The 12,943-nt window shown below is 40.0% G+C and overlaps 1 protein-coding gene across 3 annotated transcripts in view; it reads left to right on the forward strand.

Annotated features, from left to right (window-relative positions):
- DGKD (diacylglycerol kinase delta) overlaps positions 1-12,943 on the forward strand; it is a 103,466-nt gene that overhangs the window by 19,770 nt on the left and 70,753 nt on the right. The window contains exons 2-3 of one of the 3 annotated variants that reach the window (XM_044435366.1): positions 5,698-5,808; positions 6,457-6,537. In XM_044435366.1, coding sequence (XP_044291301.1) covers positions 5,716-5,808; positions 6,457-6,537 — 174 coding nt within the window. In that variant the 5' untranslated portion in view covers positions 5,698-5,715. Of the gene's footprint in view, positions 1-5,697; positions 5,809-6,456; positions 6,538-12,548; positions 12,842-12,943 lie in introns of those variants that run through there. The other 2 variants (XM_044435385.1, XM_044435394.1) reach the window with 2 other exon arrangements.

Here is a 12,943-nt window from a genome sequence, read left to right on the forward strand (position 1 = left end):
CAAGTACAATTAGATTTTTTAACAAACAAAAAATATGCACATTTGGGGCTCAGTTTTTATTTTATATTATATAAGGTGATGGAACAGTGGCATCCCTTTTATTGCCTGGACACTTTGAAGGGACTATCACTAGCTGTCAAAAGGGGGAGAGAGGGAATAGTGGGAGTTCATAGAAAAGGGTTTACAGTTACAGGAGGGAAGGTATATGCGTCCTCCCACGGGGACCCCTGGGATACCTGCTGGAGATATGAGGGGGGAGGAGAGAGAGAAGAACCTGAAGTGATTTTAGTCATCTGTTAGACACAGGCATGAATCATTTTACAAACAACCTGTGCTGCATAGCTTATTTGCAGGATGGTTTTTCATGACCTGTGATCTTGCTAAGTACATTCTTTGGGACCAAGTACTGTTACCCAAACACAAACTAACTCTTCATGACAGTGTTAACTTATAGTAATACTTACATTTGTGTTCCATAAGGACACAGATAATTAACATCTTATTGCTTTATATGATTAGATATGATTAGCTGGTTGCTGCAGGAATTAAAAAGAAACTCCCGTGAGAAGTCCGTTCATCTTTGTGCAGGGAGACAGAAGAAATTCATGATTTATTACTGCCCACTAGTGATGTTCAAAAGGATGTTGAACATAGACGTTGTAAAGCAAGGAGAAGAAAAATGTCATCTTGTTTTCAACTGTTGCCATTTCCTCAGATATCGTTATGCGGAAGCATTCCTCACCAGTGAAAGGGCTGAGCAATATCCTAGCTGGGAAATGAGCATCAAGACGAAGAAAAGCAGCAATGTCTGGGAAAAAAAATGTTATAAAGTCATCTTGATCTTATCTCCAGCCCTTTCCGCCCAAACCCACCAAAGTCTTTACTAAGCTGTCTGCCTATAAATAGAACAGCAGCTCTCTTGCAGAGATGGGCAGCTGTAAACTACAGGCTTATTCTCTCCCCAGGCAGCATCTGTGTTGTACAAGAGACAGCACAACAGCTATGTAAGGGGGCTTTTTTTTACAAGCCTTTCATTTCTAAGTCACGTACCTATAAAGATCCTGCAGATATATTGCAGGAAAATTCCTTGGCTTAGTTTTAAGGGGTAAGGCATGGTGAAAGTTTTTTTGGGTAGTATTGATTTCTTTGAAAGCATTATTTAAAAGAGATGGAGGAGTGCTCATCGTTTGCACAGGTGAGTTTGTTATGTAGATATGAGTGAGCATCCTGATTGGATAGGAAACAGGGTTGGAGCATCAGTTCAAAAAAGTTAAATGAGTAAACAGAATGGAATGGGAATTCAAGGCAGATTTTTGGCACTAGAATGTTGTGTTTAAGGTGCAGGCTGAATGAAAGGGGAAGTTTTTCTTGGTCTGTGTTTCAAGGTTGGGCAGAGAAGCACTTGTCAGAGGGGTCCTGGGAACCAGAAATTTCAGATGTTACAAGTGGGAGAAGTGGAGGGACTAATCTCAAGGGCACCCTCCCATGTTGTTCAGGTGAATATTGAGAATAGTCAGGATTTACTGCCGCAGGGAGAGGGCATAGGGAAAGAACTCCTGCAGCCAGCTGAGCCTCGCATGTCTCTTGGCCCCATGATGGAATGTTGGGAGAGATGGGCCATCCAACTAGAGAGCCACAGAAAGAGAAGAGGCTTGCCTCTCTCCAAAAAGGACATCCCAGAGGGAGGACCCCCAGGGTACTCAAAAGGAGAATGTTTGGAAGTAGTTCCTAGATTAGGTTCAACAAACTGCTCTGTGTATGCTCAGGGACTCATTTTTTGTTGGTTGCTCTTAGTGGAAGTGCATTGGAGAATAGCTTTTGCCAAAGAATGGTCTCTGGAAGTGCAAAGGGAGGAAACCTAGCTTGCAACACAGGCTGATTAAATGTGTAATCAAATTCATTTGCTGCCAATTGAATCTGATATATTTCTTAGAATAGGATACATAACTAAGAAAGTTCCAGAAAGCAAGCTTAAACTATATGGAGTAGGATCTGTTTTCATGTCTTAAAGAGCGGATATTTGTTTCTGTCATTGCTCTTCAAATATGGAATCATTCAGCTTGTGTTCCCAGCTGCTTTTCAAGCTGCTATTTGTGTTTACTATGCAGACCTCGGTTATATTTAGCCTATTTTTAGAATTTTGGAGTATTGGATAATATTTTTCTGTTGCTTTCTTCCATAACCTAAATTGTTTTTTCCTTCTTATTCTGCAGGCCAAATTTGGGGCTAGAAAAGACCCTGTAAGTTCTGTCATTTCTTCTCCTGAGTCCACATTTTAACAAGACCTCATATTTGTGAGGGGAGACAAATTATTTCTTGGCACAGAGTATGAAATAGGATTGTGTTATATCTGTGGCAGGTCTGCACCTGCTCTAACATCATGTGGATATCTTCCTAAATTACCTGATTCACCTTTTTACAGAAAGTAACAGTCTGATCAATTACAACTTTTCACATGCTACTTGGGAATGAGGGTGGTATTCTAGTGCTTTTGCAAAAATTTTGGCTCTTACTGTGACTAATTGAAGATGAATATAGCAAAATTAGACAGGAGACTGTTAGGGGAATAACGTCAGTGATTTTTCAGCTTTTTCCCGTACTGCAGGGCAGGCAACCCAATTTCTTCCAGATGCTTTAGACTACAGCTCCCATAATTTATGATCATTGGATGTGCAGCATGGGGTTCATGAAAGTTGTAGTCCGAAATATTTGGAGGCCGTTAACTTGTCAATTCCTCTTGTAGTGCATTGAGTAACTCATTTGCTTGATTTAGTTTCTGTAGAGCACCTTGTATTGAATAGTGGAATGTTTGTCTGAGGGCTTAAAGTTCTTTTCCAGCCCTGTGATTTTCATGGGGCTAGAAAGGCAGCAATTAGTGAAGTCTGCTTTTTAAGAGTATTAGTTTGTCAGATTTTGAGGTTATGGAAGTATCAGTTCCTGTGCGGAGCTGAGAGGTTTTTTATAAATAAATACATAATAAATTATATCAATGTTTTAATGTAATCTCTTTATTTTAAATAATTACTAATGAGAAAGATTTTGAGGCCTCTGCTGGTTGACTCCATCTTCCAAAAATTATACCAGAATTTATCTGCATGTGTTTCTCTCTGAAACATCTGTGCTAAATACTGTTGTAGCCCCAGTTCTTTCCCATTTCATCTCTAAAATATTATTATTATTATTATTATTATTATTATTATTATTATTATAATAACATTTCTATGCCGCCCCTTGCCGAAACCTCGGGGCGGCTTACAACATGATAAAATACATTGAAATACAATAGTACATAATAAATTTCCATTAAATATAAAAATACAAAAAATACATTGATTTACAAAAATAAAATTAAAATTATCAGTATAAAATAAAAATATAGGAGGAGAAAGAGAAGGAAGAAGAAGTTGCCCTGGCCAGATCATATGTTTTAACAATTGAAATGATGTTTAAATAAAAAGGTCTTTACCTGGCGCCGAAAAACCAGTAACGACGGTGCCAGGCGGACCTCTTTGGGGAGTGAATTCCATAGGTTGGGTGCCACCGCAGAGAAAGCCCTCCTCCGGGTACTTACTCTCCTAATTTCTTTCATGGAGGGTTCCCGGAGAAGGGACTCTCCCGCAGATCTCAAAGGGCGGTCGGGCATATACGGACATAAGCGCTCGTTCAGGTAGCCAGGACCCAAGCTGTTTAGGGCTTTGTAGGTCATAATCAACACCTTGAATTGGGCCCGGGCTTCAATGGTAAATTAAAGTTTTTTATCTAATTCCACTGAGATTAATAGGAGAACAGTAATCATGATAATGTCTTATTCTCTTCCTAGTTCAGGTTATCCTGAAAAGAAATTGAAGTTGTATACTGGTCTTTAGTAATATTCCTTGTGCAAGTTTCTTTTCCATGGTTGCTGAGGAACCATGAGATTGGCAAAGATAACTGAAAATCTGCAGCTGTTAATGAGAACTTGCACCTGCAATTAAACTTTATGTAATTTGTCCATGCTTCTAAATAACCATGCGCCTGGAGAAAGCAGGAATCATTTCCAGCCAGCCAGGAGGAAAAGCTTTTGCAAACTGAAAAAAGTGGTTCTTGAAGGGTTCTTTCTGGAAGGTTGATATGCAAAAAGTGACTGAGAGAGGTATGTGCAGGCAATCTGACTAGGGAAAATTGGTTTGGGCCTTAATAATGTTTGTAGACTTGCCCATTTTAGCTTTAATTCCTCTTAAGACATTTCCAAATTGCATTGGTTTGCTTTGCGTCATAGTGGAATATTAATCTAGACTGTTATACTATCAAGCATCAGTCATTTCTCCACATTGCGTTGGGTGCATTGCTGTGTTTCTTCTATATTTCTTTCCTAACATTCTGATTACAGAATAACCGAACAGACAGTTATATGAAATTCCTGCAGCACTTTCTCTTAATGTGTTTCTTGCCTGGACTGCTTAAATTACTACAAGTGCTGTTTCCCTTGGGAAAGGAGAGTGTTAAATGAAGCATTTAAACCCCATATTATGTCACTTACTGCTGGCAGGGGCTATGCATTGGTAATGAATTAATGCTGAAGGCTTTGCTTTCAGTTTGCAGACTTGCATCTCTTTTTTAGATTCTTCCTTGAGAGTATTTTAGCATATCTTTTGGTATTTATTATCTTTCTTCAGCTGGGGTAACAAATGTGTCTGCTAAAGAATGGCTAAATGAGCATGGGCTAAATATAGCATTGTAGCCTGGATATGCATTTTATGTGAATGAGTGTGTGGCGAGTGTGTGAGTGTGCAGGCAGCTAGCTAGCTGTGGAACAGAGAAAAAAAGAAAGGCCGAACCTCTGTATGTAGACAGACTTGGCACTTCAGTCTTGGGAAATGGCAGCTAGCCAGCCAGTAAGCAGTGAGTCAAGAGCCAAGAATATCTGAAAAAAATCCAAATATAAAAGCTGGAAAGATTATTCCTGCCTCTTTATTGCTGCCCTTCCTGTTCCCTTAAATATGCAGATCATTTCCTGTGGTAGTCAACTGCTGGTAGCTTTGCATGAGGTAGCCTGCTGTACTAACTTTAGTTGAACAAGTGAGATCAGACTCCTGATTGGACGGGACAGGGCTCTGACCTCAGTTTTTGAGATTTTTTTAGGAGTTTTGTTTTATTTATTTATTTTCCAATTTATATCCTGCCTTTTTCCTACAAAGGGCTCAAGGCAGGTTACATCATTCTCCTCCTCCATCTTATCCCCACAACAACAACCCTGTGAGGTAGGTTGGGCTGAGAGTCTGTGACTGGCCCAAAGTCACCCAGTTGGCTCCATGGCTGAGCGGGGACTAGAACCCAGATCCTCTGAGTCTGAGTCCCATGCTCGTAACCACTACACCACACTGGCTCTCAATCAAGATTCATCATCAAGATTTGATAAGATCACTTTGAATAGCTTCAAAAATTGTATCCTCCTCACACCATGATAACATCTCTCATACACAGGAATGGAATCTCCACACTGTGTATTTGACCACTGTTTATTGCACTTGGATGTTGATAAGATCACCAGTTTTATGAACCTGTTGGATAGTTCCAGCAGAGGGCAGTCAAACAATAAATAATATTTCTATCAAATTTAGCAGAACTTTTCTTCTTTTTGGTGGTGGAGAAAAGCAAGCACAGGTAAATGGGCTGTACATGAAGAATTATTTCAAACTTTATTTTCCTGGCTTCTAGACTATAATAAAAGAGGGCATGCTTATGAAACAGACCAGCTCATTTCAGCGCTGGAAGAGGCGATACTTCAAATTGCGAGGACGAACTCTGTACTATGCCAAAACTGCAAAGGTATGTTGCTGAGAAAGCCCACGAAAACTAAATGCTAAAATAAGTTCCAGTTATTATTTATTTAACTGTTAATTTTTGCAATTGTGAGGGGTAGGAACATTTTTAGGATACTGATGCCAAAGTTGTCACACGTTTTGTGGTGTTCATTAATTTGGTTGCCTGGTTCCAGTGCAGGGCTGCTGGGAAGATTCCCAGTCCTTGCCTCCTCAGATCTATCCACTTCTCTCTTGCTGTTCCATATCCCTGCTCAGTTATCCTGCCCTGTGCCCCCTTAGAAGGGCAGTTGATACTGCTAGCCCTTAGCCTGGTAAAACTGCACTGAGGAGGCAACTGAGGATACAGTGTGTTTTCTGTTCAAGCCCTTTTGGGTTAATTGCTCATGTATTTTCTCTGGCAGAGCAAACCTGTCTGATGTCCGGGTTGGTGGATGAATGGAAATAAGGGGTTTTATAGCACACAGAAGGCAATTTACAGTAGTGGGGGTGGGATTCCCTCGTCCAGCAGAAATGCAAGTTAGGACTGCACTGTTAGGGTTTGCTAGGACAGATCAGTAGCAGTTATTTTAACTTTATATCTTATATAATTGATATGCTTATAATTTAAATTCATTCATTCATTCAGGTTTTTGATTTATTTTTTATTTTCCAGTCAATTATTTTTGATGAGGTGGACCTGACAGATGCTAGTGTGGCAGAATCCAGCACTAAAAATGTCAACAACAGCTTCACGGTAGGATTTCTTATCCCACATCCCTTAAATCTGAGACTGTGTGACTTTGCATCTGTACCTTGTCTATCCTTTCCTTATGCAGATGGTGTGTAATGATAGTATCTTAGATTCATTCATTAGTTTCCCACTGGAAAAATATAGGAGTGAATTTCCTTCATTGTTTAAGCAGGAAATCAAGCTGTCATGAGAAGATGTCGCAACAATCTCCCACTTCTAGTAACAAGTGGCATCCCTGATCCAGTGTTTGCGTCTGATTTGCAAAATGACAGTAGGCAGTGGTATTTCAGGAGAAAGGGAGAAAACTTCTCCTGCCTACTGCTTTTCTTTTGCAAGCCCTTCCCTCAGCTGCTTTCCTCAGTTTGACCTGAGACATAGTAAACTGGTAGGAAGAATGGATGGGGAGTGAAGTTGCAAAGAAAAAGTTGTGGACTGGGCATATTTAACCACTGCAGCTTTTCCTCTGTGAATGATCCCCCTTTCTCCTTTGCACATGAGAAGCAAACATGAGATTGAGAATTCTGTGTTTGTCACTGAATGTTTGACTGCTTTGTGTAAGGTAATGCAGTTATCAGTACATCTTCATGACAGCCTCGACAAGACTGATAGACATAGATTCCAAAGAAAAAAGAATTAAAACTTCGTCTCAGTACAAAAATTACCAACTGTCTCCTCTGTGGGAAGGATAATCTTATCCTATTTCCAAATACTGGGTGAAGTGCTGTTTCTTATGCAAGATACAGAAATAAATGACCATAGCAATCCTATTTGGCCTTAATATCTGTGAGTTTTTAATATCTGTTTAAGTTTAGCCAAATGTAATCAGCAGCATCATAAGCTAATAGAAATTGAACATGTGTTTTTCAGGCTAGTTCAATATGGTTGTATTATGTTAATTTCCTAATTTTAGGTTAATAGACTGTTGGTTTAATTGATCCTGTCTTATGTCTACTACATTTAATTTTCCATATATTTTACTTATCCAGGCCTTTGAGAATATGTGCAAGTGTTTTGTTTTAAATATAATTTGAAGAATGGAACTTGTTTTATAGAATACAAAAGTCTGATGGTTCACAGGAAGTATGAAGACTTGCCAAAATATATTGTAAAAATACTTAGGAATATATTATTTAATCTTCTCTACATCGCTGTGATGCAGCGAGTACTTGCATTGTTAGAATTTTTAAATGCAAAACACCTTTTATAATTTGTGACTCCCTCCCAGTGTAGTTAGAAGAAGAAAGAACATAATTCTTCTTTTGGAGATTCCTAACTTTATAGTCACAAGGGGAGATACATATACTGGATCCAATAAGTCTAAATATATTACATTGTATGACATTTAAAAAGCAGTTATTTGAGCTTGGGAATTACCGTAAACATTTTTAGACAAATGTATGAAATAATTTCAGCTTAATTTTTTTAAAGCAGTTTTCCAGTCTTTTGCCTGCTCAAGAACATCTTGCATGTGCTTGTTATGAAAACTGCTGGAGAACAAAAAGGCTGGGCTATTTTTGTAACTCTTTCATTGTTCATATCACTGGAATCCCGTCCATGGTTTCTGTGTAACTGATAGTTTTCTCTCTGAGAGTGCCATTTTCCTTTCTGCCCCTTTGTAACTCCATTAACTCATACTTCAAAGGCACACTGAACAGAAATTTGTGCAATGATATTTAAGATTGCAATGATAAATATATAGAAAAGTAAGGCATATCATAGTTCGGTGTTTGGTGCATAGCTTTTCATTATGGTGACTACATATTTCCCCCAGCTTCCTTGCTTTTGTTGGCTTCCAGAAACATGATCTTTGTCCCAAAGGGGTTTTTTACGTTTTATTTTTTGCCTAGTGTGGTGTACCCAAGTCCGCCAATCCTTTCTGTTTGTGGCTTACTGTGTAATTGGAATAATATGTTGATTCTATAAATATTTTCATATAGATCATTCTGCCTTAATGCTGAGATTGGAACAATTATCTTCAAGTCCTTTCTCATATTAGGTTTCAATAGGTGAAGTTTCTTACTGGATTTTACAATATTGCTACTGACAGGCCATTGTTGGGAGTGACTAAAAGGATTGGGGCTTCCTGTTTTAATGTAAAATCCTGTATTCTTTCTCTCATGATTTGAAGCAAAGCTGTGCTGTCCCAGAACAGGAAAGGAGCCAGTCATTCACCCCTCAGAATGCTGCTTACCTGTCTAGCTAAAAGATCTTTCTCAAGATCTGGCACACAAGTATTAATGAAGAACTATTGAAGCATGTTGCCCCATGGATTCAGAGACTCTGCCCTGTCCAGTAAATCAGCTTGCTTAAGGTGCTTTCAGGTCTCAGCAAGGGCACACTCTGATCAGTTGACTTCTGCGGGCGGGGGCGGGGGGGGGGGCAGCTGTCTGCCCAAGTCAGCCAAATCTGTAGCCCAAACAGTGGAAACATTCCAGAGGAGCACAAAAGGATTAGAGCTGCCAAAAGCAGGTGCATAGTCTAGAACAAAGGCAACAATATGCCAAAGCAAATACAAAGCCAAATAGGGGTCAAGATCCAAGGGAGCAGGAACTTAGGCAGTTTCCTCATATCAAAGGTGAATTGCTTGGACTATGGAACAAGCTCTGAGGCTTGTGTAATCTTCCACCCAGATGGCAAATATGGTGCTACCTTCTGATGAATGTGACAAGCTTTCTGCCTCACTTTTAAGTAACAGAAAAAAGGTATGGATAGCCAAGCCTGCAACATGCACACAGCCATGTCACCTTTTCTGCTTCAGAGCTGAAAGGACCAGTGGTGAAGCAATGGCATAGTGGCATGCTGCTCTCCCTGCTGGCAGGAGAAGGTTGGATGCCAGTGTCGCAGCTTTACCAATCAGCCATGCTTCCATGACTGGGAGAGTTGCAAACAGGGGGGTCTGGCCAGAAATAAAAGAGGGTAGGAGAGTTTATCTGGGGGTGGTGATAGGAAGCTGATGACTTTAATTTTTGTTGTGGTCAGCCATAGGCTTGAGCTTTATAGAGCCTGGTAGACAAATATTTGCTCTTGGAGTCGGCAAACTTGGAAGGCTTGAGCAGGTTGGTACTACATCCTAAACAGTGCTGATCAGGCATAAAACTCAGTCTGCAAGGCAACATAGAGTTTATGAGGCAGGATAAATGGCATCTGCTAGGTGGCATGTTTGAAGTACTGAGTGCCACGAGTCATGCTTTGAGACGCACCTGGTGTCTTACAGGCAATGTTTTACTGCACTTGATTCTTTGATGTTATGTGGTATCTTGTCAGGATTGTTTGGGTGAACATTTAAAGACTATTGTGATAAAGGATGATTCATGGATTGATGAAGAAAAACATGTAAAAGTAGTAGTGTTGATAGCATCACAATGTGCACAGTACTTTAAACCAACGCAGCATCCATAGGTACCTCCAATGGCACCCATGAAGAGGTCTCCAACATGGGGCCTGCAAGCAGCCAATTTTTAATTTTTTTCTTAACCTTTTCCCATTTTTAATGTATATACATGGATTTGCATAAACCTTCTTGCATTTATACAGAGGCTTCAGCAAAATTGGACCAAAAATCCAAATGAGCATCCAAGTTATATATGAATGTCTATATGCTACTTGATCATATATCAGAAAACAGTGTAAGGTTCTTAATCCATTGCCTTATAGGAACTTAGTGTTTATTCTTCCAGTTTTGTAATATCAGTCTTTTAACTGTCCAAAGGAACCAGTAAATCTATTTATGCTGACCATTTGTTAATTTCCATGGGCATGCAAATAATTTAAGAGAGCATGCACATCAGTAAATATTAAACACACTTCCAGTACAAAACTTACCCTAACTCTAACCTACCAAAAAGAAGCAACTACTGGACATTGCCAAAACATATGCCTAGAAGAGGCACTAACTCTACTGTATTGCCAGCAATTAGCTTAATTAGACAATCCCATATTAAACTGACATTGCAGTGTTTGATAGACATGAAACAAAATGTTTTGCTGAACAAGGTGCAGCCTGAAATTTTTGCATGTGGAAGATGCAACAGGTAAACAGCAAAGTGGCAGCCCACAAATTTGGCATTTTGTACCCACAGCAATGTCTCAAATTCCCAAATATACCTACACATTCATAAATGGTGGGACCTCCTGCTTTACAGTGGCATCCCTCCTTAAATCTCTGTAGTACGGTACTTTCAACTTCCAGATGTAGCTTGAACTCCCTGCCTTCACACTTCCCTCCAGCCCCATATCTCTGCCTCTCCCTGCTGTGACCTTTGCTCTTCCAGGGAGACCTGCTGTCTCCCTCAGTCATCTAAAGGTCACATACTTCCTCAAAGGATCCCACCCATTCTCTTTCCCTCATACACAGTGACAGCTTCCATACACACCTGTGTGATGATGTATCTCTCTCTTTCTTTCCTTAAAAATACCACACATTACCCACGAAGCCACAGGCACACTCCCTTGTTCCTTACTGAAACCAAGCTCAATATGTATATTTAAACAGAGCACATCTTTTTTTCTTTTACCTTCCCTTCTCTCATCCTTAGGAAAAAATTTCAATGGCAAATCTAGGCAGCATATTAAAAAGCAGAGGCATCACCCTGCCAACAAAAGTTCGTATAGTCAAGGCTATGGTTTTCCCAGTTGCAATATATGGCTGTGAAAGCTGGACCATAAGGAAGGCTGAGCGCCAAAGAATTGAGGCCTTTGAATTGTGGTGCTGGAGGAGACTCCTGCAAGTCCCTTGGACTGCAAGGCGATCAAACCAGAGCCCTAGAGGAGATCAACCTTGACTGCTCTTTAGAAGGCCAGATACTGAAGATGAAATTCAAATACTTTGGCCACCTAATGAGAAGGGAGGACTCACTGGAGAAGACTAATGCTGGGAATAATTTACAGCAAAAGAAGAAGGGGACGACAGAGGATGAGGTGGCTAGATGGAGTCACTGAAGCAGTCGGCGTGAACTTAGGTGGACTCTGGGAGATGGTGGAGGACAGGAGAACCTGGAGGAATGTTGTCCATGGGGTTGCGATGGGTCGGACGCGACTTTGTGTCTAGCATAACATTATAGGTTTGACAGCCAATCCTTCAGAATTTCAACAGTTAAACATGACCAGTTTAAAGCACAAACAATTAAATACATAATAACATGCACACATAAAATAGCTGTAAAATAAACCCTGAAATGATTTAAAAGTGGATTCTAAATTCCTTGGTAAAGGAACCAGGCTTCGAAGTTGGAATATACAGCATCTTGCACATTAATAGCATGCATTGATTTTACAGCACACCTCACCATTAGTTGAAGACACATTTTAGGCTTCATTTCAGATATGAAGACTTAGCAAAAGCCTTCAAAGAATTTGAACTGAACTGATCTGAGGGGTGGCACCACACAAGAGTTCTGGGAAAGAGTTCTAGTTTTAAAAAAGAATGGGCAGAATATGTTCAGGAGAGCAGGAGATTGGGAGAGCTAAATACAGTGCACCTGTTATAAATAGGGATTAACCTGAAGAGCATTTGAACTGATATGGCACCTAATCTGTCCAGGTGATGTAATTCCTGTAAAACGGAAATCTAGACAAATATCTAGCCAAAACAAACAAACAAATCCACCCATCCTTTCTTGAATCCAATTACTCGCCACTATAAATCAATAAAGATTTCACCCTCAGTTTCATGTGTTCTTTATCCAACATTAGAGAAACTCCCAGATATAACCCAAAGCATGCAGGAATTGAGCAGGCAGAACTGTTCCCTTAATCCTCTTGGGCTGGCATGGCTGTGAAAGCTCTTTGGGACTGGCAGATCAAGAGCATGCAACAGGGCTGTCAGTAATCATACTTCTTATCTTAGAATTACCCTTTAAGATTAAAGTCTGGCTTGCTGAAGAGGTGGAGTTCAAATTCTTGAAGTCTTCATACACCCTCTTGAGTTAGGAAGTACCTCTTAGCTCTACCGCAGACCGGAAACAGCATGTTTTCACAGTCAGTGCCTGTCTCCTGAGTTTGCTGCCAGCAGGAGCAAATCTCTCCGTGCTCCTCCTTAAGCAGACAGCTAATCGGCTTGTGGAGAATCGAACAAAATTCCTGCAAATTGCCTGAGTGAAGGAATAATCCTATTGATATCAACACTGAGTTCTTAGAAACTTGCTTGCTCTGAAGAAGAGAAGACATATATATGGATAGATGTGTGGTTTGGAGAAATAGTGAATGTGAGACGGTAACATTAACGCAAGAGAAGTGGGCTAAGAGACGCTGCTGAAGTTTGCATCTGCTGTTTATTATTAGAGGCCATCAGGAATTCAGATACATTACAGTAAGTTGGTCAGGCTCTTTCTGATTCTTCTTTGTTTGTAGTAAAATGAGTAATAATGACATGTTTCAAACTTTTCTTCTGTTGCACAGATACATGTTTTGC

The sequence above is a fragment of the Varanus komodoensis genome, unplaced genomic scaffold (genome assembly GCF_004798865.1).
Source record: "Varanus komodoensis strain SLA01 unplaced genomic scaffold, ASM479886v1 scaffold1, whole genome shotgun sequence".
NCBI classification, from domain to species: domain Eukaryota; kingdom Metazoa; phylum Chordata; class Lepidosauria; order Squamata; family Varanidae; genus Varanus; species Varanus komodoensis.